The sequence below is a fragment of the Pangasianodon hypophthalmus genome, chromosome 19 (genome assembly GCF_027358585.1).
Source record: "Pangasianodon hypophthalmus isolate fPanHyp1 chromosome 19, fPanHyp1.pri, whole genome shotgun sequence".
NCBI classification, from domain to species: Eukaryota; Metazoa; Chordata; class Actinopteri; order Siluriformes; family Pangasiidae; genus Pangasianodon; species Pangasianodon hypophthalmus.
In genome coordinates, this window is record NC_069728.1 from 2512029 (window position 1) to 2535585 (window position 23557).

At 36.4% G+C, this 23557-nt stretch overlaps 1 protein-coding gene across 3 annotated transcripts; it reads left to right on the top strand.

The window, feature by feature from the left end:
- The first annotated feature begins 2262 nt into the window (after positions 1-2262).
- Positions 2263-21952, top strand: LOC113546780 (adhesion G protein-coupled receptor F5). 3 transcript variants are annotated; one of them, XM_053242404.1, is made up of 20 exons: positions 2263-2354; positions 5560-5619; positions 6385-6488; positions 6921-6969; positions 8515-8652; positions 9059-9235; positions 10208-10240; positions 14473-14579; positions 14834-14898; positions 15024-15160; positions 15407-15607; positions 15780-15983; positions 16158-16316; positions 17708-17886; positions 17979-18155; positions 18482-19837; positions 20306-20347; positions 21126-21185; positions 21342-21405; positions 21620-21952. In XM_053242404.1, exons 2-20 carry the CDS (start codon positions 5607-5609, stop codon positions 21700-21702), a joined length of 3348 nt encoding a protein of 1115 aa, XP_053098379.1. In that variant the 5' UTR covers positions 2263-2354; positions 5560-5606; the 3' UTR covers positions 21703-21952. The 3 variants fall into 3 exon arrangements, 2 of the variants coding, with proteins under 2 accessions (XP_053098379.1, XP_053098380.1); XM_053242405.1 differs by lacking the exon at positions 2263-2354 and adding an exon at positions 3844-4727; XR_008305300.1 differs by lacking the exon at positions 21620-21952 and having other exon boundaries at positions 18482-19722.
- Positions 21953-23557: the final 1605 nt, after the last annotated feature.

Here is a 23557-nt window from a genome sequence, read left to right on the forward strand (position 1 = left end):
TCCGATACAAGAGCAAATATAAAGAAACCTTCCGCAACTTTATTCCCCTCAATTATCATGTGGCACATCTGTAAAAAAATATAGACATCTAAAAACAAACTACTGCACTTATAGTACTGATGTCATATAAGTATGTTAGTGAAATAGGTAACAGTAAACAGTGCTGTGAAGTTCAGTCACAATCACAATCCAGAAGAGAAAAGCATCAGTGATGATTTAAACGGTTTAAGGTTTTGCAAGTCTACTGCACCATAAGAGTCTTTTGGGAAATCCATCTGTGACTCAGCCGTGGCAATGTTGCAAATGCTGTACATATCTTGGTCACATGGCATTGTAGATCTAAAAGTGCACTCAAATGTCTTGTGTATGAGGAAACACCCCAAACTATTTTACGGTCACTAAAATATGCATTCAGCCAAAGTATCATCCATACAGCTGCTAATACAGATATCATAAGATTTATCCATCAATCTTCTGTACTGCTTATCCTACACACAGTCACTGGGGGGGCAGAACTCAGGGCACAAGGCAGGGGACACATTGGACAGGGTGCCAACCCATTGCAGGGCACAATCACACACATCCTCATTATCACATTACAGACAATTTAGAGATACCAATAAGTCTTTGGAATGGGGGAGGAAACCTCCAAAGCACAGAGAGAACATACAAACTCTACACACACAGGGCAGAGGCCAAACCCCCAGCCCTAGAGGTGCATGACAAACATGCTAACCACTAAGCCACTCCACCTAGAGCTAACACACTCACCATTTCTGTACGTTTTTGTAAGCATTCACCGACATCCATGAAGCTGCCCAGGCGACTGCAGCTGATCCTGAATAAATAAGATGGCTTCTTCTGTGCTGGTGTATCCCTTTCTGCGGAACAGACTTCTTGACCTCATGTCTTTCTGTTATAAAATAACTGTCATAGCGCAAGCACTTTATAATTAAGGCCAAATTTAAAATACCATTCTACAAGCTGATGAAGTGCCATGATATGCTATATGCAGGAGGGTCACTTTACATGCATCCTGGTCTGAAAGATTACTGCCACATACTGTGCAAACTGTCTCGGGGTCACATTGTTTCAGGGGCAACAACATTGTCCATAGACAACAATTGGCATGACACTTTCCTTTTTCTCACATGCACCAAAAAATGTTATTTCTGCCTGTTTGGGTGTGCCTTTGTTCAGCATTGAATTTATTTGCGATGTCACACCCCACAGTAGTGGGTAGGGCCTCATATGAAAGTAGACACTCTGTAGAATTTGCAGTTTTTCATAAGTTTTCCATGTTTTTTTTACCTAGCCTACTTTATTGTGGCAGTTGTAGACAGTGTTTTACTATCAGAAAAGCTTTAGTTGTGCTGTTCATTATCTCTATACCAGTGTTACTGTGGAGAGGTGTGAATTGTTTGCCCAGCAGGTGGCTCACACCCCTCCCTTTTCCCATCACCCTGCTCACCTGCATATAAACACAGAGTCATGATACTCTACACACAGAAACCCAACAGTGTCCTGACTAAACTGATAACAGACTTGTGGCAATAAAATAATTAATTTGTTTATACTGACTGAAAATGTCCGATAAGTTGATTTCCATTTCGCCAGCAGAATGGAACACCAGTGCACTGCTGGAAAGGGTTAAGGAAGAAAAATTGTTGGGCTTATGTCGCAAGGCCCAGCTGGACCAAAGCCAATGTCGCAATAGCATAATTTTTTTCTTCATGAAAATGACAAATTTTTATGCGCACCAGACTTTCTGTTTACACAAGGGTTTTTTTAAAGGTGTTTTTTCCCCCTCTTCAGGGACTCTCTGTAAAAGCTTACAAGTTTTAGTGCTTTCCCAGTTTACATACAGTGCAATACAAATGTATTTTATTATAATAGAGTGATGTTACTTTGGATGGTTCATAAAAGCTTTCTGTATGAATTGGTCTTTAGTAGCCACAAACTGTGTTGTTCGTTCCTGTTTCAAAATAATTACTGAACTATCTGTTTTAGTTTGTGTTTAGGTGAGGTAGTGGTGGTGTTAGAAGGCTTAAGGTCAGAAAGATATCATAATTGAATAAAATTAATATAGCCCATATCTAAATATGGAACAACATTTAACATAGGGACATCTTTTATTTTTTATAGCATTTTTCATGTTTTTAATATGATTTATATATTAAAGACTTGGTGGAGAGTACCCACTAGACTAGACTGTTAGTAAGGTGTATTGCTTTGTTCCAGGAAGTTTTGTATTTGTTTTGTATGCAGGTCAGCTGTAGAGGGAAAGCACTGAGTCTCCAACCTGTAGCCAGATGATTAGTGTACGCTTTGGTTGGCCGATTGTTGGAGTCAAGGTAAAAGTAATGAATATTTTTCTAAAAAAAAAAAATGTAGGGATATAGGGGAAAGCTGAATGTTTTCAAGTTAAGCCTAATATAAAAAATGAATAAAAATATTGACTTGTAACTCTGAACAGTCTAGTGCTTGTAACAATAAATCTTTTAACACATTCATGGCACATGTCTAATGCAGCAATAGGCAAGTATGCATACAGAAGTAATTTATACGGCTTATCTCTAGCTAAAATCTGTTTATTGTTTAAAAAATATTGAAGTATGGAATCAAAAAGACTGATAGCATTGACAAATGGCATTCATGAATGATCCTGAAATGAATTTCAAGTATGTTTGTATGGTCTCCTGCTGCATCGATAGCTAATTCCCTGTTTAACTGAAGATGAAATATTTTACGCTGCTTATTCTCAAAACAACTTTAGTAGCATATCATTAGAGAACTACTCACTGAAGATAGAAGCAAAAGACAGTCATGGTGTTTGTCCTCTTTTTTACATCTTGAGTCGTTATATGGTATTTCTCTATGGGTATATTAAGCATAGTGTTAACACTATTTTTAATAAAACTAGATACATTTTTTTTTAAAGCACATATTATATGATTAATTTAGTCAACAATATTTGATCTGATGCTATGTTTCTTTGATCCACCCCGGATTAATCGATGACTCAGGTCACTTTATATGCACAGTATTTTACAATTCTCAAGTGGTGCATTTGACTTTAATTTAAATGTTCTAATGAAATGAGTTTTTTTTTTATTATTATTGATATAGCTGCGAGCAAGTGGTGTGTTTATAAAGCGTGGGAAATTGTTTAGCCTTTTTTGTTTTTTTAATTTAGTGACTTATTTTACAGTTTATTTTTTAGTTGAAAGATTGCCCCTTTGTTAATTAAAACAATTAAATATCATGCATTTAATTTATTGTATGCATAAAAATAAACATTATTAGAGCTGGCATGATACCACAGATGATAGTGATACTGAAACCTTGAGTATCAGTCAATACTGATACTCATCCAATACTGTTTTCTTTTAAAACTACTGAGCTTTAAAATGTTCTTTACAGTTTTAACACAAAAATGACTTTCATTGTAAATGTAATAAATATAGTTTAGTGTAAACAGTTGCAATTTCAAAAATACATTCCTTTTCCAAATTAATTTCCAAACTTTATCATTTGTTACAGGATCTGGGGTATCTGGGTATCAGATCAGTACCATATCTAATTATTTTATCTATCCAAGTTATGATGTTTCACATAAATACTCACTGTCCACTTTAATAGGAACACCTGTACACCTGATCATTTCTGCAGTTATCTAATCAGCCAATCATGTGGCAGCACAATGCAGGTCAAGAGCTTCAGGTAATGTTCACATCAAACATCAGAATGGGGAAAAAGTGTGATCTCTGTGACTTTAACCGTGGCATGGTTGTTGGTCTCAGATGGGCTGGTTTGAGTATTTCACAAACTGCTGATCTCCTGAGATTTTCACACACAACAGTCTCTAGAGTGAAAAACAAAAAACATGCTGTGTTCTGCAGGCTTGTTGATGAGAGAGATCAGAGGAGAATGAGCAGACTGGTCTGAGCTGACTGGAAGTCTGTAGTAACTCAAATAATCACTCTTTCCAACCGTGGTGAGCAGAAAAGCATCTCAGAGCACACATTGAAACCTTGAGGTGGATGAGCTACAACAGCAGAAGACACATCAGGTTCCACTCCTGTCACTGAGACTATCACGGGCAAAAACTCACCCAGACTGGAAAGCTGAAGACTGGAAAAAGACCGGGTGATTTTTATGTATATTTTTTTCTTCTAATTTTCAACTGTCCAGTCTGGGTGAGTCTGTGCCCATGATAGCCTCAGATTCTTGTTCTCGGCTGACAGGAGTGGAACCTGATGTGCTCTTCTGCTGTTCGATGTGTTGTGCATGTTGAAATGCTTTTCTGCTCACCACAGTTGTAAAGAGTGATTATTTGAGTTTTGATATCCTTCCTGGCAGCCAAACCAATCTGGCCATTTTCCTCTGAACTCTCTCATTAACAAGGTGTTTCCACCCACAGAACTGTCGCTCACTCAGTGTTTTTGTTTTTCGCACCATTCTGTGTAAACTCTAGAGACTGCTGTGTGTGAAAATCCCAGGAGATCAGCAGTTTCTGAAATATTCAAACCAGCCCATCTGGTACCAGCATCCATGCCACAGCTAAAGTCACAGAGATCACACTTTTTCTTCATTCTGATGTTTGATGTGAACATTAACTGAAGCTCTTGACCTGTATCTACATGACTGTGCTGCTGCCACATGATTGGCTGATTAGATAACTGCATGAATGAGCAGCTGTACAGGTGTTCCTATTAAAGTGGACGGTGAGTGTACCATCATATCATATCATGTTATTAAACAGATTATGTTTGTATCATTTTTGTATAGCAAGTTATCTACCGCATGAAACTAAGCAAATGGACATGCCAAATCTTTCCTAAGCTACATTTTCAAGCTGAATTAATGATTTAGGTGACATTGGAAAGTCTAAATGTTCTGCTTGTTAGTAATCACACTTACAACTGTAAAAATAGTACATGAAATCAAATAAATTTTTTTCTTAAATTCTTTTTTTTCATTCTTCAGAACCAAAACAATTTCTAAATGACCGATGCATCTGTGTACCTAATTAGAAGCAGAGGAATTTCTCAAAATGTTGATAATTGTTGGATTTGTAATACATTTTTATACCAAGACATTTTTAAAAATGGCATAAAAATGATTTTATGTGTGGTATTTTATAGATTAAACAATAAATAAATGATATTGTAACTGTTCTATAAAGGTCATTCTCTGCAGTGTGCGTACACAGTGAACTGATTTTAATTCATCTTGAGATCAGTTTTGGTTTTTAGAACGTATGCAAATGTACACATTTAATTAGATGCAGTCTCATTTGTGTAAAAATGCAAATTTACAATACAATACAACACAATGCAATAAATAACGGTAAGAATACAAGCAATCCACAGGCAAGGATTGACTGTTAAAACGACCCTGTTCGCCTGTAGTGTCATGCCTTAAGGTTTAATCTATTATTGTATATATCATTTTTTCCCCTTAAATCTTTAAAAATTGTATATGAAAACATGTATGTCTGGAAATAAAACTTAATAAAAAATAAAAATTAATCATCATATGTTGTTTTACAAACAGCCTGTTGAAAATTCAGGACAACAGAATCCAAAATCTAAAGAGGCAAAATGGCAACCACAGGTAAACTAGCAAGATTGACATTTTATATTTCAATATTCATTCCATTTATTAATGTTTTTAAAAGACAAAATGTCAAAGGGGAATAAAGTCGGCTTGCATACATCCTGTTCAGCCTAAATGTTTAGTAAATATGACACTTACTGTTTTCCTTGGAAACATCATTGACGTGGGAAGGGAATATTTTGGGTGCTGTATTTACAGATTCAGACTAGATCATGGCTGGCAACTTCCAGTCCTGATGGATAATTAAGCTAATTAAAAGGCGGAGGCTGAATCTGCTGTGTTTGAAGTTTTAGTACAGCCGTGGCCCCGGGGACCTGAGCTATACTGTACTCCTGTACTACACTGACATACTGTACAAGTTTAGTTCAGAGGATTATTCAAGTATTGAGGATGCTTAATAGATACAATCAGAAAGTAGAGTGTGTGCAAGGTGGCAGTTGCATGACATTCAGAAAGCTCACACAATAAGGACACAGTATGTACTGTATGTTATATATAAGATGGAAAACCTCCTGAATTTTGGAGGAGATGCTGAAGCGGAGGCAGGAGTAATAAAACCAGCCAGAGGATTTAATCATATTAATGCCATTTTAGGATCATGTTACAGGTTATTACATAATGAAGAATATACATTAAACTGCTTTTATGAACATGTTTTATTGGAATCAGGCAGACTGATTAGCACTGGTTGTGCTTTTTCGTCTGAGTGCAGTATCAATGAAGCATGTTTAATTTCTCACTTTTTCTCTTGTCACCATATAGAAAAGACGTCAAACTACCTTCTGACATTCACAGCCATCTTACTAATGAAAACGTGTGTTGTGGAAACACAAGGATTCCTTGAAACATCAGCCTACACTGCTGAGGTAGCTTTACAGTATACAAGAGTTCCCATTACTGTAAAGCACAGCTATTATAGACAAGGACACGGGGAGTATGGGTGCTGAGGGTGCTCCAGCACCGAATTTCAGGATTCCTTTAACTGCAAATGTGTCGTAATAGAAATGTTTAAAGCAGTGATTCTCTGCTACAGTAATTTTCCGTGCTAAATTACAGTTTTGCTTTGAAGAGCACATTACAAAAGAATATTACCGTTTCGTGTTCATCATGATTTGTAGCAGATTCATAGATTTGCAGTTAATTCATTAATGATGTTTTTATTATATGTTTTTATAATTATTATTATTATTATTATGTCTAAACTTTTAATGACTTGAACTCACAAGTTTGCTGTTGTAAAAGATCCTTTCTATAATTGCTTTATTATAATATAATATGTTGAATTTTTTCATTCTCAGCTTAATTCCAAAGATGGGCAACTCAATCACTCAAGACAAAAACGAGAAAGTAAGCAAGAAAGCCATTTTCTATGTTTGATTTATTAACTACTTATTCCATTTTATTCCATAAAATAATCTGTTGAATTACTCTTTAATGTCACATCAATATCAATCATATAATCTGAAAAATGATATGTAACTGGTATCCTAAGCACCAGGGACATGCATAAGAGCTGAATAAACACTTGTGCACATTGTTTTCCAGCAAGGTCGCATAATGGTGCATGATTCACCATAAATACCACCTTCTTACAGCAATCATTCCCTTTTTCCTTCTTGCCTGCTGTGATGGCGTCCTGCTAGTGGGGGTCAGTAGGGGTTGTATTGGGGTGAATATAAGACTATAACTCCCATGGTGATGCTGGGGATCAGCTGACCAATCACAGCTCTCCAAATCAATAGAAGCATGAAAGTGCAGCAGATTCTCCCTGGCAATAGCATTAAGCTGCTCATTTGTGAATTGTGTGCAGTTCTCTGAGCAGTCTGGTTTGTGTGGTTTGTTTGGATTGTAAGTGTGTGTGTGTGTGTGTGTGTGTGTGTGTGTGTGTGCATGGGCACCTGATTTTGTATGAAGAGAACCTTTTCCTACTATCTTCCTTCCATTTTTTTTAGCCAAAAATACTTATTTTTCATTGACATAAACTTTAGGCAGAGTAATTAATCATTAATTATATATATATATATATATATTTTTTCATTACAAAATTTGTCCATACTAGTTCAACTTTATTTTGAAGAACTATGCATGTATATAGTAGCCGAAGAAACTTTAATGGCTTCAGTGAGTACAGTTATCATCGTGAGGAGCAATTCCATCTCCTGAACCCATGTGTAGCTGAAGTTTGCTTCTTATGCAGATTTTTCATTCCACCTGAGGCCTGTTACATACTGATGGAGGTGTAACCTATTCCACAAGCGAGCTGCAGAGTAAAGGGTGCAGCAGAACAAATTTGAAATCTCTGCTACTACAGTCAACACATTGCCATTTATGATTCTCCTTGGTAGAGCTGGACAAACCACTAGGGCTTGTTATATGCTTTTCTTTCCTTCCTTCCCTCTGTGGTGTGGTAGGAGCAATGCATGGCACCTCTGTCTTGTTCTGGAGTCCATTAAAGATCTCCCTTGCACATGCACAAGTGGGTAGGCAGATGTTATACAAGCGTCCTGGTTGTGATATGGGGTTCATAGAGCCACAGTTACATGTCTAACTAACATTCAGTACTAAATATCTCAATTAACTTTAATAATATGTAGGGGTCCTGAGTGGCGCAACAGAAAAGCATTTGCCCTATCATCCAGAGATCTCTCTCCTTTTAATCACAGTGACGCTAGTCAAGACATGTAGCATGAGCAGCAGTTGGTGGCTTTATGTCTTAGCCTTCTCTTTCCCATGTTGGTAGCTGTTATATGATAGAGGAGAGCTGGCTAGTGGGCTGGAATTGACTAAGTTAGAAAAAAAAATCTTTTTTATATTATGTTAATGCAAACTGAATGAAACTATATGGACATATTTAAGATTAAACAGTTAATCACAGTTTTATTGCCTTCCCAGCTAGTCCGTATGCAGTGCAATACATCGTGGTGGTAGAGGTAAATGTCTCTGAAGTGATTTTGATACAGCAACTCAAATCATTATTCAATCTTCAGATAGACAACTCCACTAAAATCTCTTCTGTGGAAATAACCACTGGTAAGTTTGGAATTCAGTGTACTTTTACAAATAATACACACAACAAGGGAAGGAACCAATCAACAGTCTGATTGAGAAAATTATTATAAATATATTCTAAAAGCACCTGAGAGTATGCACAGTATGATTTACTTAAGAGTATGTGTTACTTAAACAACAATTTAAAAAACATACTGTCTGTGGTATAATGTTCTCCAGCTTCCTCACAGAGTTATAATATGAGGTAAGTGATAAAAGATATCCTGGATTATATATGGTGTTTAAAACCTCCATTCGTAATGAATAAACAACACTAACACAGTAACATTATTGATTTTACTTTTACTAATTTTACTAATTTTCATTCATTAAGAAACCAAAATACCAATTTCAATTTACTTTATTGTTTGTTTTGTAATTTTTGCAGTGTGCCAATTAAATGACACTGGATACCAATGCAGGTGTGAGGATCAGTATTTTTGGCCATGTGACAAGTGCATGGAATATGGGCCATGCAATAATGGCACCGCCAATTCCTCCTGTTATTGCATCAATGGTGTTCCAAGTGATGGACAGTTCTGCCAGCCAATAAGTAACATATCAAGTAGGTACAAGTAGGTAATGTGTTAAATTGCGCACTTGCTTAGGAAAATATTGCAAGCTATCTGCAAATTCCCTGCAAATATTAAAAGTCTTATGGTTTCTGTGAGCCACAACTATTTAGTGGAAGGATACTAATACTGCAGAATGTGTCACGAGTCTATGGACAGGGAGAGCACACAAACTCCAGGCAACAGTTTGAAGTAGGGATGCATTGATAGCTATAATGCTTTTGGATTTTGGCCCTATCTTATGCTCATTCACTCATATTAGTAATAGTAAAGATGCCCTGAAACCAACATCCAATACCAGCTGAAAAAACGTCTACAGAAAAAGCTAAGTGAGTGAATATAACAGCTCTTACCCAGTATGTTGCTCTTGATGATCAGCCACTTGGTCGTCAACAGCAAGGGATTCTGAGGCAATTAAAACAAAAACACACTTGAAACACTACAAAAGCTTTTGGAAAAAAAAAATCATTCATGTTGATGTCTGTGTTGATTGACCTAAAGTAAATGAGACCATAAATGTTCATGTTTAATTTGAGAAAAGATTGGATGTGAATTTGTAAAATCTGGACAATTTTCTAAATCCTTTTATTGTTCTTAATGGGATAAGAAATTAATTATGGAATGTTACCTATCTTAATATATACTCAATTTATGTAGTCTGTTGTGTCTAAACAATAGTAGAAGATGGTAATGAATTTGAAGAAGATTTTTAAATTTGATTTAATGTCTTGATAACTATACTACAAATAGTATGCAAATGACCATAAACCAATGAAAATATGTTTCCCAAATGACCAACATTTCATTAAAAATGGGCTTGACGAAAGGTACCTTTCAGTATGATATAAAATTTTTCCTTCACACACAGATAGTATAGACAGGTTCAGTCTCCCAAATGAATTTAAAATATTTACTAAACAGCTAAAGGTTTTTCCCGTATTCATTTTTCACTTTTCATCTCATAGATGGAACATGTCCAACTCCACCCCCAGCAACAGGTAAAGTAGTAAACTGTTTGATCCCATATGATACTACTCCTGTTTTTTGTATTGATGTATTGATGAAACTTTGATAATTATGTGATTGAAATCAAGAGATAAAAATCAAGACTAGGCTATATGATTCACTGATGAGCTAAATTGGATTTGGAAGTGCATCTGGTTACAAATCCCATTTTATTTACTAATGTTTGGACAAGTCGTGGTGGTGAGTAGTGTGTGGAATCATCTTTGCCTCCTAAGACCTGTGTAAACAGGGCATCAGGTGTGTTGTTAGAAATGGTTATAGCAGCCAGACAGGAGCACAGGTTTTAAAGATGTGCTGAAAGGAGAAGAAGAAGAGTATTTACTAGTAGAATATCCTATAGCTGTTGATAAAGTGTTCATTCAAATCCAACCCCTTTATAAAGTTACACTGAGAATATATAATGCACCAATCCTATACATTTGTTGTGGTTGTGCACAAAACTAAAGCCCTCAGTGTTTGAAACAGATGCTCAAATTACAAAGCTATATTCACACAATTGCCATTAATGACCTGTAGTTGGCAGTATTATAACAGGTACTGTAACATACAGGGAAACTTGGGTTGATATCACTGAAGTGTTAAACCACACTACCACTGAAGTGTTATTCACCTCAGTGAATAAACCACACCACATTAAGAGAAAGTCTGGTCTCCTGGCAGGTTTATGAATTAATTTCAAAACTTTTTGTGCCTGCAGGATAGGGTGATAAGCATAACTATGTATCATTAATATATATATATATATATATATATATATATATATATATATATATATACACACTGCCTGGCCAGAAAAAAGTCGCACAATCTAATATTTTGTTGCACTGCATTTAGCTTTGATTACGGCACGCATTCGTCCTGGCATTGTTTCAACAACCTTATGCAACTTCACAACATTTATTTCCATCCAGAGTTGCATTCATTTTTGGCTGAGATCTTGCATTGAGGACAGGAGAGTCTAACCGCTCCGTAAAGTCTTCTCCAGCACATCCCAAAGACTTTCAATGGGGTTGAGGTCAGGACTCTGTGGTGGCCAATTCATGTGTGAAAATGATTCCTCATGCTCCCTGAACGACTCTTTCACAAGTTAAGCCTGATGAATCTCAGCATTTTCATCCTGGAATATGCCTGTGCCATCAGGGAAGAAAAAGTCCATTGATGGGATAACCTGGTCATTCAGGACACTCAGGTGCTCAGCTGACTTCATTTTATTGCCACACAATGAGGCTGAGCCTCGACCTGACCAGCTGATGCAACCCCAGATCATAACACTGCCTCCAGAGGCTTGTACAGTAGGCACTATGCATGACAGGTGAATCACTTCATGCATTTCCCTTCTTACCCTGACACACCCATTGCTCTGGAATAGGGTAAATCTGATTTTATCAGACCACATGACCTTTTTCCATTGCTCCACAGTCCAGTCTTTATGCTCTCTAGCAAATTGAAGTCATTTTTTCCGATTATCCTCACTAACAAATGGCTTTCTTGTGGCCACACAGCTGTTTAGTCCAAATCCTGTAAGTTCTCATCACATTGTGCGTGTGGAAATGCTCTTACTTTCACTAGTAAACATAGCCGTGAGTTCTTCTGTCGATTTTTTTATGATGTGACATCACCAAGCGTTTTAAAGATCTCCGATCACGATCATTCAAGATTTTTTTCAGATTAAATTTCTGCTGTAAAGTTGACGGGTCACCACTATCCTTCCAGGCTTTAATAATGCACTGGACATTTCAAAACCCAGTTCCAGTGATTTCAGCCTTAGCTGTTTTCTTTGCTTGATGCAGGCCAACAATTTTCCCCTTCAGTAACATCTTTTCCACGACCATGGGATACGTAATCTGCCATGGTTGTTTAAGAAATGAGAAGCTACACACCAGTTACGGTTTAAAGAATTGTTGCCAGCTGAAACATATTAATCACTGCAGTAATGATCCAATCATAGGCTCTTAAGTATTTGCTTATTTAAACCCAAACAGCGACCTTTTTTTTTGTCCAGGCAGTATATATATATATATATATATATATATATATATATATGTACATGTACAGTGTGTGTGTATGTGTGTGTATGTGTATGTATATGTATATATATAGATTATTTCGTTACAGTGATTATCTGTTAAGATGTGAGATTTATTAGACAGCAACTGAACAGTCAGTTCTCAAAGTTGATGGGCAAGTGTAAAAATGGACTAGCGTAAGGATCTAAGCGACTTTGAAACGGGCCAAATTGTGATGGCTAGACGACTGGGTCAGAGCATCTCCAAAACAGCAGGTCTTGTGGGGTGTTCCCAGTATGCAGTGGTTAGTACCTACCAAAAGTGGTCCAAGGAAGGACAACCAGTGATCCGGCGACAGGGTCACAATTTGCTGAAAAAGTTAATGCTGGCTCTGATAGAAAGGTGTCAGAACACACAGCGCATCACATCTTGCTGGACCATGGAGCAACGGTAGAAGGTGGCCTGCTCTGATGAATCACATTTTCTTTTACATCATGTGGACGGCCAGGTGTGTGTGCGTCACTTCCCTGGGGAAGAGATGGCACCAGGATGCACTATGGGAAGAAGGCAAGCTGGCAGTGTGATGCTCTGGACAATGTTCTGCTGGGAAGCCTTGATTTTAATGTTACGGCTGAACGGTGTACATATTTGAATCTCTATCTGTATTCGAATGGTCTAGACTGGAGGAATGTTTTTGCTTGCTGCAGGATAAGTGCAGATGGGATCTAGATCTAATCTGCCCTTCCTGCCAAGGAATAGTGCGCTTCCTGTTCCTATCTGTATTTGTTTAGAACACATTGGGCTTTCATTTATCATGCTGGATATGAATGAATTTATTGGTAAATTGTTCATAGGAGCATTTACATATGAGATTTGCTGTTCATGAAAAATCCCTTAAGTTTGGAAAAAAGGTTCGTATCCTACAAGAGCTTCTGAGAGTGTGTCAATTCAAGCATAGGAAGACTAAGTAATGAAAACCTCCACTGATCAGCTTCAAACCATATTAATGCATGGATTAGTGCAATTTTATTTACAGATGATTTGAGCAAGTTTAAATGGCCTTTTTAACATTTTAACTGCACACAAATGTGAAATGACAATTTTGGGAACCCAGTTTTGTTTCATATTAATGCCATTAATTACAGAAGAAATAAACATGAGAAGAATAATTAAAGAAAGCCAGCCAGGACAAATCCATAAATGAAGGTAAGACTAATCATTCAGTTAAGACAAAGGAAATGCCACTGTACAAAAGGAGGAAGGGCCGGCCTGTGCACATGGTCGCTGTAAACCGCCGAGCTGATCTGGTATCAGACTACTGGAAGATTTATTGCACGTCTTGCTTATGAGGGAATGGATATTTAGAAACCGTTATTGTATTCTATGGAAGACAAAAGCTGGCGTATATCTCAGTTCCGCATTGGTGCGTGAGAGGCTGGAGAGACTTCTGGCTGACAGCTGCTGAGATATTTAAATCAGGGAAGCAAAGAAGTTTCCTTGTGTGATGTGCTTGGTGTCAACGATCACCTAGGTACAGTGTAATCTTGTGTAATTTTATATCCATTACCTGATTTGTGCAGATCAACAACCATCTGTCTCTCTTGTGTGAAAGTTCTTTTGGTTTTCCCATGATAATGGACGACAGAGGGATTTTACTTGTGTGTATCCTCAACAACAGAGTTCAGGCAGACTGAGAGCAAATGAAGAAACAATATAGGATTTTTAGTAATGACAAATATTTTGCGTATATTTCAATAGTGGTGTTATTTAAATTAACAGCATCAAATATGTTGACACAAATAATGAGACAAAATACTATCATTTAAAAACACATACACATACATACACACATTTCCTTATAAAACTGCACACAGTGTACCTGAGACTACTATTTTTTTAAAGCGAAGGATCGTCACACCAAATATTGACTTTGTTTCATTTATTACTGTTTACTGCTCTTTATAGTATTTTTTTAATGTAGAAAAATTTAATTTCTTTTTTTTTTCATTCATTTTTTTTTCGTCTATAACATTTGCATGTGCCTAAGCCTTTTGCACATTACTGTACAGTGCAGTATTTTTGCACAGTATATATATATATATATATATATATATATATATATATATATATATATATATATATATATATATACACACACACATAAATACATATAATCCTCTCTTTTTTTCTGTTGGTAGAGACCCCAAAAAATATGTCACTGACAATAGATGAAAAGTTTGACATTGCACTCACCAACCAAAACAGTGCGAAGTACAACAAATATAAAACCACACTTGAGAATTTGGTAAGTATGTCAGTATTTAAATAAAAATAAATGATTATCTAACTAGGTATTGCATGGTATAAAATATTAAGAAGATTTTCAAAGAGACCTGGCTTTAATAAATTAGGAGTGACCTTTATTGAACCGGTGAATAAATGCTGGTCATTTTAATATTTGCACTTCAAAAAAAAAAAATAAAAATAAATAAATAAAATGCAGCCAATACAGAAGTGCAGTCTGTAGAAACAGTCAGTAGATATTTTTTTCTCTTTCAGATTAATAGTAGTTACCGAAACATGGCTGGCTACAAACCTGGCTCTGTGAGAATTCTCAGGTTCAGGTAAACAGCTTTGCTTTCTAAATTTCAGAAGCCTTAAGGTTAGGTGAAATTATGGCACTTTTTTCCTGTTTTTGGTTGAATTGGTAAATTCTTGGAATGTTGTTTTATGTGTGTGTTTTTGTTAGGCCTGGCAGCATAAATGTAGACTTTACAATTACCACAACCACGAATGAACTTGATTTTAGATCGGCAAACTCAGAGCTCTCTCAAGTACTTACTGCAAATGGATTTAAAGTTGCTGAAAATGCTTTTGCTTATAGTGGTAAGTGTTTTATTTCTTTTATTGCTCACTGATTATATCACATTTCAAACGGTTCCTGTCTTCAGCAGTTAGCCTTTAGTGTTGAGTGTTTCTGACTACTTTAAATTTACGTACACATTATATCACAGATTTAATAGTCACTGATGCTGGTGCCACTCAAGTAATGAGAGTAATACAATAGTGGAATTAAAAGATACATGAAATTCAGTGGCTTATTGTATTATTCTTAATATTCTTATATTTCAGTGGAGTATGACCTAGTCCAAAGCACAGGAAAAATATATCCTCTGCAGGATGTGCAGTTAAATTGTACTCTTCCAACTGGAGTAATGGGAAACATTCAATGGCGAGTGGATGGAGTTGATCCTTTTCTAAATTCTGTAAAATATAACATCCTTAATAACAACCGCACTCTTAAAGTAATAAGTGTGAGTGCAGTTGACAGTGGTGAGTAATGAATAATTCACAAGATCTTGTTTCTCTAGTTTCCTGAAACTATTTATGAAAACAATGTCCTTGACTGAGATTTATACCCAAAAAACGGTATAGATTCAGTGACCTAATGTTGTGTGATCTTGTCTTCTTTCCTGTTATCTTTATAAACACATGTATATCACAGGTGTATATGAATGCATAACCGAAAACAATTCACTGAGATTTATCCAGTGGCAAAGAATTGTGATTCAGCCATATCCCAGTATCCAAGTAGATCCTGATAAAGTGTTTAAATGTGATGATTTGTCCATACCGCTACAGTGCTGTGCCTACAGCAGCTATACAATTGAGTGGACCAAGGACTCCCTGTCTCCACTGACACCTCCAGGTCATACACAAAATGAATATATTACACAGAATCTGTTGAGTGGATCTTTGTTACAGATCATATAAATGAATAAACTCAACTATTTGAAAATTGTTAAGACACTGAACATAAACATTACATTTATAAAAAAAAAATTCAATAGAATTCATTAGAATTCAGTATTCTGTATCGTAGGTCCAGGGTCCGGCTGCATCACGTACAACTTTGCTGTCCAGAAACAGGATTGTGAGGCTGGTGAAAAACAAGTCATTTTCACATGTCGACTTTCAGAGAACAGCCTGAGTGTGTTAAGTTATAGCTCAAAAAACATATCAATCACTATAACCAAAAAAGGTGAGTTATCACATCCCTTTTCTTTAGTTTCATACTGTATGTCTTTCAGAGTTTTTTTTTGTTGTCGTTCTAATCAAATGTTTGGTAAAATGTTTATTAATTAAAACTCTTTAAAAGAGTTTAAAAAATCCTTAAAACATTTTCAAGTTTACAGATATGCAGCAGTTTCTCAAGACAAACTTCTTTATTTTAATGTTGGTTTAGTGACAAAACTCCTTCAAGCAAAATCATCTTCTTCTTCTTCTTATTTTTTTTAAAATCGTACATTAGATTATACCTAGATGGGAAATCAATGTTGTTAAACATAGTGGCAGATTTTCCATCTAATTCCTTAAAATATGGTACAGTACATAAAAGGGTTTAAAGCAGGGGTTCCCAGATGATTTACATTTGATTTACTGGGATTTGATTTACAAATGGGGTCACGAGAAATTCTCCTCTTTGGTTTCATTCATTTATTTTAGAAAACATGTTATTTTAGTCTTTTCACTCTCCTGAAAAATCCTGAAAATTCCTGTTAAAACACTACTGTAGGAGTTCAGTGATTAAAAAAAAAAAATTGACAAATTTCCCTGTTCACCTGCCATCACTAAACAAACCAGCGTTGTCTCTCAAATTGCATGCTTATGTACCATTCTATCCAGTTCTTGAGCATTAACACTAACTGGTTTTCCTAGTACAGTTAGTTTTTTTATTTTTTAATTTCTCATGCCGCTATCAAACCTACCGAAAGGTCTGGTTTGTGTACCAGTCTTCTGGATTTTCTAGATTAGTAAATACTTTTATAAATCTAAGGTCAGAGTTTTCAATTAGTGGTGCTGATCATGACAACAGTCAGGATGACAGTGGAAGGTTTTAAGAGAAACAGAGCTCATCAGTGTGTTTAACATCACTGTGTATAAAATTGGTCGACTTGGAAATCTGATGGACAGGAATGTTTTGGCTCTGATGTGTCGTCTAGTGGATGTCGCTTTTAAATCTTCAGAACGTACATAAGATACGCAGCGAGTGTGTGAACAATGCTGCATGTTTTACTGCTGCATAACACTTCCCAATAGACTGGAAAATCTGTCCAAGGAATATTCCTCTGATTTTTAGTCACTTATGTTACACATTTAAATTTTACTGAAATAATATTTTAAAATGTTACTATAGTCCTATATTATAAATATGGAATTTGAAAAAAAATGTAGAGTGGTCGAGGCTTGGGGTCACATAAAATTCATAATGTCCATTTGGGGTTGTTTGCTGAATTGAATTGCATTTATAACGGTTTCTCAGACTGTTATGCAATTCTGTTGGCTATTTCTGTTATAATTATGGTAGTTTTTGATATTTCTGTTAGAATCATGTGTAAATTATATACTCATACACATATTTTTCCCCATTAGCATTCTACTGCTCTGATAGCAGCTTCGGCGTTGGGACTGTAAACCAGACAGCGTTCAGACAATGTGAGGGAGATGAGACTGGCATTAAGTGGGCAGTGTGTAATAAAACAGGCCAGTGGAGCATAATATCTAACAACTGCACCCTTCGTGTCATCCAGAACCTGGCAGATAAAGCTGAAGTAATACTCTGACTTCCTGTTAAAGATAAACATATTTGTGGTTGGCTGCTTGATAACTTAATCTGCGCATATCTTTTTCTTTTTAACACCAGTATTTAGACGTAGAAGAAGTGCCACTGTTTGCTGCTAATCTCAGTAACACTGCAGAAGAGAATTCTGAGAATATAACCACAGTTCCTGTGAATCTCTTGAAAGTTGTTGATTTACTCAGCAGACTTGCTAATATTTCAAAAACACAATCATTTACAGTGGACAAAAACACGATGGAGGTATGTATATATATTTATATTTACACTTTCCTTACGTTATATCTGGACATGTGATTAAAGATGATTACATTTATTACATGTGGCATATGTAGTATAAAAGTATGAGCTGCTGTTTAAGCCATAAGAGTATGATTGTGGGTGTAAGCAGATATGAAAGTGAGTGAGAGGATAGTATAGTGTGCATAAGAGTATAATTTTTTGCAAAAGGGTATTATAGTGTGTAGCAACATTTATTTATTTGTTGATAATAATAGAAAAGCTAGATACTGTATGTCTTACTTGTCTCATCTTCACTTTTGTTTAATTGAACACATCTCAATTTCCAGGATTTCCTCAAAACTGTGGCTGTCATTACATCAGAGAAAGCCCAGGAAACATGGAAGAGTTTCAACGATGACAATACAAACCAGAATGCTAGCACTGTGCTTCTTCAGTCAATCCAAAGTATTGGAAGCAGTCTCTCAAATGAGAATTTTTCCATATCAACATCAAATATCCAGCTCATAAGGAATTTGAATACCTTAATCCATGAAATGTTTAGCCCAAATTCTACTACTCAGATAGGCTTTCCAGACACTAGCAGATCATTCCCAGTCACCGTCATTATTTTCTCTGAGCTTAACAGTGTGTTACCTGTTCGAAGTGCAACCTACAGTGACGGCAGTGAAACTCACACCAGCATCAATGGAGACGTAGCTGTGATTGAAGGAGAGTCGAGAGTGAACAATGTCTCCCTTTTTTTTGATGTTAAAAATAAGTCATTAGGAAACCCACAGTGTGTCTTTTGGAACTTTAACCTTTTAAATGGAACTGGCGCATGGGACTCTGCTGGGTGTGAACTAAAGCCACTAAGTAATCAAACTAAAAGGTTAACATGCGAGTGCAACCACACAACCTCTTTTTCTATCCTGATGTCACCAGTTATCCCGGATAATGAAACCTTGGCCTATATAACGTACATTGGTGTATGTATTTCAATGGGCAGCTTGGTTTTGTGCCTTATCTTTGAAAGCCTTATCTGGAAATCAATGTCAAAAACTGATACATCTTACATGCGCCACGTCTCCATCGTCAACATCGCTCTGTCCCTGCTGGTTGCGGACATATGCTTCATTATTGGAGCAGCAATTGGGAAAAAAGGGCAGAAGACACCAGTGGGTCCCTGCAGTACAGTGACATTCTTCATCCACTTCTTTTACCTCGCTCTCTTCTTCTGGATGCTGCTGTCTGCGCTCTTGCTTCTCTACCGCACGGTCGTAGTGTTCTCCAGGATGTCCAGGACCGTGATGATGACCATAGCCTTTACTGTAGGCTATGGAGCCCCATTAATAATTGCCATTGTTACTATTGCAGCAACATCTGGAAATGGAGGATACATTCAAGAAGACAATACTTGTTGGCTCAACTGGTATAAAACTAAGGCTATACTGGCGTTCGTGATTCCAGCCCTGGCCATTGTGGCTATAAATCTCCTGGTGCTTATAATAATTGTATGTAAGATACTGAGGAGTGGAACTGGTGCCACCATTCAACGAGATGAGAAACATGCCATAGTAATGATTGCCAGGTGTGTGAGCATTTTAACACCTCTCTTTGGTCTAACTTGGGGATTTGGGATTGGGACCATGGTGTCATCAGCCTTTGGGATTCACTTGGTGTTTGCAATCCTTAATTCACTACAGGTACCAGTATCATCTTCATACATTTGTATTGTAAGGAGAAGGCAACACTGCAATTTATTTCTTTTTTTGCAGAAGCACATATGCAGCAGCCGACCTATGAAGTAAAAATAATTATTTGAATGATGTACAGCACCGATATCATTTTAACCATTTAGCTTTGTTAATGTGATGCTATTTAGAGAGGAACACAAATGGTTATTTTAAGAGTAAGCAAACAAGCAAAGTAAATTAGATACAAATGACAATAAAGTGAGTATTGTAAACTGATAAATGTCTATACAGAATAGATAGTAACAATAATCAGGCTGTCAACAAGCTATTTTAAGATTGTTTTTCATCTTGCTTGTTTCAAATGTTATTTTATAATATATATATATTTATTAAATTCATTTAATTAATATATATATATATAAATTAAATGAAGGATAGAATAACTATATGTAATGTGTCCTATTTATGTCTTCAAAGGGCTTCTTTATTTTAGTTCTTGGAACTCTGATGGACAATAAGGTGCGTATTTTCATATCCTCAGGTTGTTTGTTGACTAATTTCCAGCAAAGAGCAGCCAATAAACACATAAACAGATTCAGGGCAACACTAGCAGCAGTAGTTTTAAGAGTTCTAAGAGAGTAGCTCTCTCATCGCTGTGGTCCGGGTTTGATTTCCAACCAGGGAACCAAGCACAGCCACTGGGGCTGCATGCAACAGGGCGCTCTTAGTGCCGGTTCCAAGCTCAGGAAGGGCTTTCGGTGTAAAAACTGCACCAAATCAAATACACGGACCAACGAGCCGCAGTGGCGTCCCCTAATGGGAGCCTCCAAAAGAGGAATGTTAGATTGTCAGTAGTTCGTGTGCAGTCTTCCGTGTACCTGTATGAACCAAAACCACATTAAACACAAGAACTGTTTTTGAGTTTAAAGTCTCTTCACTCTTAGAAAAAAGCTTCTTTAAGGGTTCATGGCATCCAGAACAATCAGAAATACTTTCTGATTTCTGACGCTCTTTAAGGTCTCCTGCAGAGGAAAACCAGTGAACCCTTAAGAACACTTCAAAGAACCTTAAAGGAGTAAATAATTCATGACAGTCAAATCTTTGTTCACCTTAAAATAATGGATTTCTATTCATATGAGGTTTATATCAGTTATATTCTGAACGGTATAATGTAGAGGATTCACATTTAGGTCAATTCTAAGGTCATTTTTTAACAATATAAATGTAAATGGCAGTTTATCTAAATGGCACTGAATTACATTATACTTTGAAATGGTTCATTGTTTTGTTTTTGTAGATTTTTGGGGTGCTGCTAGGAAGGTGGAAGCAGAAGAACATTAGCTCTAACCGTACTGGGGTAAACACACTTTCACTCCAGTTCTCTGTGTGGCCTTTTATCTTAAAGCTGCACTGAAAAATAGAAACGTTTAATATAATACTTTCTCGAGTACATAACATTTGAGTTCCGTAACCTTACAAAGTGAGTAACTTGTACACTACTTTTACGTTTCAGAGCATCATTGAAGGCTCATCACCTTCTAAAGTAAGGGGTTTCTACCACATATTCCCAAGGAGATGTAAGTAACATTCATTTGCAAATTAAGCTCTAATTAGCTAGGCATATTACTGCTTCTGCTTTATTTTATGAATAATTTCTGTTGTGCCAAATCTTTCTCAAATTGCTTGTGTATTGCTTTGTGTCCCTGAGCATTAAACACACATTCTCAATGTCTTAACAACATTCTATTTTTTTTCAAATACTGATTTTAAAAAATCTCTTTCTATTTACAGATGTGTACCATGTATCAACTGCTGCTTATTCTTCACATGTACCGTCAAGCAACACGGAAACTTTTAAGTTCACTGAAAAATAATGCATCTTACAGCACAGCTGTCACTGCCCATGCAAATAGAGCGTACCATCCACGTGACATCTATGACTTGACGAGTCAATTCCATGTAAAAAAAAAAAAATGTATCTTTAATGCATGATCTAATTTAAGAACCAGAAATGATTTATTACATTAAAGGAATCCTCACACAATTATTATTTAATATTTGTGATTTACATTTCATTATACCAACTGATTTAACTTCATAAATAAACAGCTATTGCAGTGCTAATGCCTTTTTCTTAATCTATCAGATAAGATATACAATACTGAGAAGGGCATTTACATGATTTTTAGTGTTTGCGATTCATTTGTGCAAGACGGTAAGTCAATGAGAAATAGTACATGTATTGCAGTAGGAGATAAGCTACAGTTGTCCAGATTTTCACCTAGCTGCCTAGAATGGGTAGAAATCAGAGAACCAGAGATGATCACTCGAATATCTTGGAAAGGTTAGCCAGTCACTCTTTTTTAAATGAACTCTACTGACGGAACGAGAGGAGCATAAAAGAGCACACTTGTCTGTGCATGGGTCAGAGCTAGATGAACATCATGGAGAGCAGAGATTTTATTTAAAAAAAAAAAAAAAGGTTGTGTTGAGTGTAAATGTTGACTATATGTTTACTATTGTGTTTATCACTATATTTTCAGTTGGTACATTACTTATACTTACATTACCAGTGTCAGCTAGCTAACAAACAGTAGCTCGGTCAGTCAGACTCAAAGCTCTAAAATCTTTTCCTGACTACAGTTTAGCATTTTACATTAATTAATGTAAAATTAATGAAATAAATTAATAACACTGCGCTTGCCACTTTGATATAGTGTTCCATGTGCCATCTTAAGTTCAGGTAATAGCTCTCAGCATGCTTGCTACCGGCTCGAAGAAGGAGATTACAGATTACTCCCTGTGTGGAGCTTGTCTTCATGTTTGCATGGGTTTCCTCCAGGTTCTCTGGTTTCCACTGTCCAGAAAACATGCAGGTAGATGGATTTTCTATGCTAAATTGCACCTAGGTGTCAATGTGTGCATGAAAGGTGCCCTGCGATTCTCCTATCATCTGTAGAGAATTCTTCCACCTTGCCAGGATAGGCTCCAGATCCACCATGAACCTCCTCAGGATTAAACAGTTACTGAAGATGAATGAATGAATAATCACTTATCATAAGAAAAGGGTTTGGCAAGTGTTTGCTGAACCAATTAATGCCTAGGATCCAGGTATTTTGCACAGTGCCGAGGAGTGCAGAAAACACGGTATAAAGTTCTGTTGAAATGCTGTACAGAGATCACTAAATGTTTGGGTGGAAGAGGCCTTCTTAAATGTTCTGGAGATGGAAAAGCACCCTTAAAACTAAAGTCCTTTTAAAAACAGCTTTTATTTTTAGTGCTAAGAATAGGCGTACCTTTTCTAAGCTACTTTTGCCAGGTAAGAACCAAATTTTAATTTTAATATCTAGCAGCCCTTGCCCAGAGATAGCCAATACAGTTTACCTCAGCATTACAACACAAAACTACTCAGTGCTAATCTGACTAATGAGCTGAAACAGCCGGAGAACTAAAACACAACAGGGTGTGTTTACAGCAGTGACAGTGCAGCACAGACGCAGGGGTTTTTAGTGTTTCAAAGTAGAAAAGAGATCTCTTTTTGTAATTGTATATTTTTCGATCTCAACTGAAAAACTCTACCTGTCAGTTTCCTAGAAACATCCTACATTCTGATTTAAGAGCCAAGATTATTAGTATAACCTGCTAATCTATAGAATAAGATTAAGATTTTTTAAAGACATACCATACTTTATTGTCCCCTCAGGGAAATTTTTCTTGCACTGAATGTTT